At 36.6% G+C, this 4647-nt stretch overlaps 1 protein-coding gene across 1 annotated transcript; it reads right to left on the bottom strand.

Moving 5' to 3' along the window:
* Positions 1–987: 987 nt before the first annotated feature.
* On the bottom strand, positions 988–4265 carry LOC130735930 (cold-regulated 413 plasma membrane protein 4-like). The gene is made up of 5 exons (XM_057587799.1): positions 3725–4265; positions 2818–2931; positions 2650–2720; positions 1817–2020; positions 988–1253 (listed from the first exon to the last, which is right to left on the bottom strand). Exons 1-5 carry the CDS (start codon positions 3874–3876, stop codon positions 988–990), a joined length of 807 nt encoding a protein of 268 aa, XP_057443782.1. The 5' UTR covers positions 3877–4265.
* Between the last annotated feature and the right edge of the window lie 382 nt (positions 4266–4647).

Below are 4647 nucleotides of genomic sequence, written 5' to 3'. Positions count from 1 at the left end.
CCCTAGTAAAAAAGGCTAACATTGTCAGCAAGCGAGTTAGACGTTATGGCTATTGCTTGGACCCAAGGATGAACGGCCAGGATCACAAGCCGTTTGAATTTCCAATATTCAATTTATCAAGATTGTCTGACTCAAAAAATGCTTGGCCTCTCCAGGATATGGTAGTCGAAGACCAACATTTTTGGGGGGCATCTGTTGACCCAAAATTTGGCTCAAGGCTTGTCGACAACAAGCTAATCGAGAATTGACTTAGGAGAAGTTAAAGGAAAAATACAAGTTAAGTTAATGGCAAATTTCGACGAGCATAACGTTGAAAGCAGTTACTAGAAAAGCAGGCAATTGACACGTGCACAATATCCACGTTGCAACATAAACAGTTAGAGGAGCGTGTTTCCACCCACGATGGCCACCCACGATGCAGGCGAGCGGTTGAGGTACACCCCTCCCCCACGATGTAAGAAACTTCTAGAGCAAGTAGGAGATCGTGGATCACTAAGTCCACTAATTCAGCCAGCGAGAAGGAAAAACCGCCAAGGACATGAGGCAATGGAATCCTATAAATAGAGGAAGCTTATTCAGAAAAAGGGTTCCCAACTCAACTCCAAAAAACTCACTAAAAAGCTCATATGTCCGCATCGAAGAGACTCAACGAGCCTAACATGATCATGAAGGAGTATGTTGCAGAACCAACCATTTATGATTTCTGCATTTAATGCTTTAAACTTGTTGCTTTGTTCATATGAATTTAAGCCGATTTCCTTTACTTTAATGTAATTCTCAGGTTTTCGACTCGCTTTGTGTAATTTTCCCTTTTTGTTCAATGAAATTCAGTTTCCAGCACGCTTGAAAATTTGTTTAAGTTACGAATTCAGCCTTTGAACATTTGTTCGTCGAGAATCACGTTACACACACCACTTTGGCAAGACGTTTTCCCAAAAGAACCCCTTACTCTTAAACTTTTTCTAGTCGAATTTGGAGAATGTTTGTTTACCAAATATCACCGTAAACATTCCCAAACCCAAATCTCTGCCCTGATATGTTCCTTCTTTTGGGTATGTAAATCTCCCAGACCTTCCCCCATCTATGGAAAAACTGCCACATTTCCTCCTCACCATGAGTCTCTAGGAAATAGGAGAAGAATGTTGTCAATTCACCTTGCGAGCCCCTCGCTGCCGCCCCTCCTTGCCCTCTGCTCACCATCACTATAACTATAACTCTATAAGGAGCGAAGGAAGCCATTGAATACGGAGGTGCTATCAACAGAAAGAAACAAATAAGAGTTGCAGAATTGTGCTCTTGATGATATCTCGCCATATGAATCAGGGTGCACAGGTAATCAACAATTCCTTTAATCAAGGTGCACATCAGCACATGTGCTGGTAACCACACCCATAAACCACTAAACCAATATGAGAAAAGCACCGTATGTGGAAGCAGCGATTTCATATGTCATTCTTCATAAACAGATTACTTGAAATTATTTCAAAGTTCTGAAATGCTAACAGAAATTTCGTGGCCATTGCAATGTGCAGTTTTCCCTTTTTCTTTTTTGCTAAAGTGCTTAATCTTTCATTTAAAAGAACCTAGGAATCATACAATATTTTCATCCATTAATCCACAATAACCACAAATCCACAGCATAAAAGTTAGGTTCAATGAAGCTTTCAATAATACTTCCCCAAATATGAATTTCCATGAAATGGAAGACATTCTTTCTGTCACATACATCAACAAGTCCAGATTTGTTACCATATCAGTGCCCATACAAGGTGTTGCACCAGCGTTGAGATGGGATAGGCGATCATAAGGGTTATACCAACTACAATTGATTTGTTGAAGGTCTCTTTACGATTGTAGAATGCCTGTAACTCACTCCAAGCTTGAATGTATTTTTTCGTAACATACCATACAATGACAAGGCATATTGCCACCCCAACGGCATTGCTTCTATAGGTGTTTGCAAATTGATCAGGAGCTACAACAATTAGAAGGATCAAAGCCGAAGGCAATTCCAACCAATCTACAAAAACAGTCATGAATGAAGTGTTGTTAATGGTAGATCACAAAAATATCAGAAAGCAATGTCAAGCCCTCAAAGTGGCAAATAGCAGTGAGCCCGCCCTCAAAGCGCTACACTATAGTGCTATAGTACCGCTATATCGGCTATTTGACAACATAGCATGAATGAGACTAGCAAATGTTTCAAGTATTCTTTCTATTCTGTGCAATTATCAAGTGTTGGCGGCCAGTTTGTTACTAGTAACAGAAATAAACAGAGCAAATCGAACAAGAGGGGATTCATTAAATTGTGTTATCACAACTTCTAAGTTTTAAGAGAGCAGTGGTCCCTCGGCTCTCGGCCACCAGGATATTAATCATTCAATCCCGATTCTTAACACACCCTAATAACACATCACATACACCGCATTTATCTCTCTCTTCCTATCACGTTATACATGACATTTATCATTTCTATCACTTCTCTTCTTCCTCTCTCATCTACCCAACATTTTTCACAGTCATTCTTTCTCTAATTGTATTTTTCAGCCCTAATCTGGTTCTGTCACCTGAATGGTGCTGAGGGATTCGGAAATTGGGGTTTCTCATTAATACTCAGTTCAGTACATCATTTCTAAAATTGTAGCATACCAGGGAAATTCTTTGGAAAGAAAAGCCGCAATACTACAGCAATGAGAGCAATCCATTTCCCAAACTCTGCCCTGTGTTGCCAAGAAAATATAAACTACAATTTCATATAGAACAAAGGAAACTGAGGTAATTAAGTTGATAATAATTAATGAAAAGCTTATAAATAACCTGAAAATGCCGAAAATACATGAAGGCAAGCTGAAGAAAATGTATGGAATGAGTAGTGATGTACGAATCTCCCTCATCCATTTCAAGTAAGTGTGATTCAAAATCAACAAATAACTGCAGGCATAAAGCAAAATTATGTAAGTTAAAACATTGAAACTAGTCTGTTGAGATAGATAGTTAGCCTATATTACTGCTAATTTCAGCTAGTTAGTGCATTGTTACACAGTTAAAAATGGTTCATGTGCTGTAGTATTAGTTCTCTTTAACTTTATATATAAGTAGAGAACCATATGCATTGTTCTTATAGTTACGCATAATACAATTTAGCTTTCCTCCTCAGTTTTTCTCACATACAGGTTCTCATCTACTCTTATTGATCTATCTTTTATTCTATGTTCTTCATCATGAAGGATATATATGAAGATTATTCTTGAGTTATGGAGAGACATTTCTACTACCAAGTGAAACTTAAAGTGGTTTTGTTTGGAACTATTTAGGCCAAACATTGAATGAAGTCTCACGCCAGCATTGGATGCAAATATTGTAACTTTGAAAGTGAAAAATTCAACACTGCAGCAATTAAATAGGGTTACCCATAATTGTGTCCATTTCAAAATTATTCATCTTTTTTGTGAACTGAATGCTACAATACAGGGTTAACCTCCTCATCCTCATCAACTTGAGGCCACAGGTCTAAATTCAACACCATATTTTGACAGAAACGGGGGATAGAACTTAGAAGAGCCGACACATTTTGGGCCCTTAAATAAGTAATTAACACATTAAGAGAAAAATACTTATATAGGAAAGAGAAAAGTTTAAAAGATAAAATATAATAAGTTATCTAAGTGGCATGCATGGATACTCGGCAGATATCATAAGAATCACATTGAGAATATACACATACATAGCAGCAATGGAAGCCATGAGTGAAACTCCAAAAGGTGAGACACCAAGGATCATGACATGTTTAGCAAGTTTATAAGCAGCTGCAACAAGGTCGGTGAGATCAGAGCTGATCAATTTCGCTACTTCATCTTGAAAAACCGCCATCATCATTCATCACCAAGTGAGCACTTGCACTACAATGCAAAGGACTAAGAGACGAAGATGAAAGTGAAATACAGCGTTGAGTAGAAGAAGGAGAAATATAGAGAGATTGTCATTGACCGTTTTTTACACTTTCGAGAAGAAAAGGCTACGTGGAGAATAACGATTCAGCCGCAACATTAATCACTTGGTGCTGGATACGCATGCTTGCACCTTGTTCTATACCAAGTCTTTTTTTTTTTTTTTGGTGAATTAATGAAGTTCTATACCAAGTCTTTTCAGTGTAATCTGAACACTCATGTTTTTTTTTTCGTTCTACCGTTTGGACTTCCGAGGATTTGTTTCCCACTAGTTTCTTCTTTAATTCACGTGCAGTCGACAAAAACATATTCTCTCTGTTTCTTTTCATAAAATTTTTTTTGAATGTATGAGATTATAAGTTATGAGAAAGTTTGGTTTAAATAACTTATTATCCAATTATATTAATTATTAAAGATAGGTGGATTAAAATTTAATATTTTATTTTTTAATTTATTTATGACAAATCATATTAATTCATTGAGTGTGGGTTAGTAAGTCACATGGATCATTTAGACAATCTTTTGTGGGTTAATAACACATGAGTCATTTAGACAACTTTTTTTCTCAGACAAGCTTATAAAAAAAAATGAAATGAGTCTAATTAATGTATTACTTAAAAAAAATTACGATTTTCTATATGTATCACTTATCATTGTTATAAGCTAATAATTACTAGTACTATAAATGATTTGATTGACT

Source organism: Lotus japonicus, chromosome 2 (assembly GCF_012489685.1).
Source record: "Lotus japonicus ecotype B-129 chromosome 2, LjGifu_v1.2".
NCBI lineage: Eukaryota > Viridiplantae > Streptophyta > Magnoliopsida > Fabales > Fabaceae > Lotus > Lotus japonicus.
Note: the sequence above shows the minus strand (reverse complement) of the source record. Positions and strands in the feature narration are given on the sequence as shown.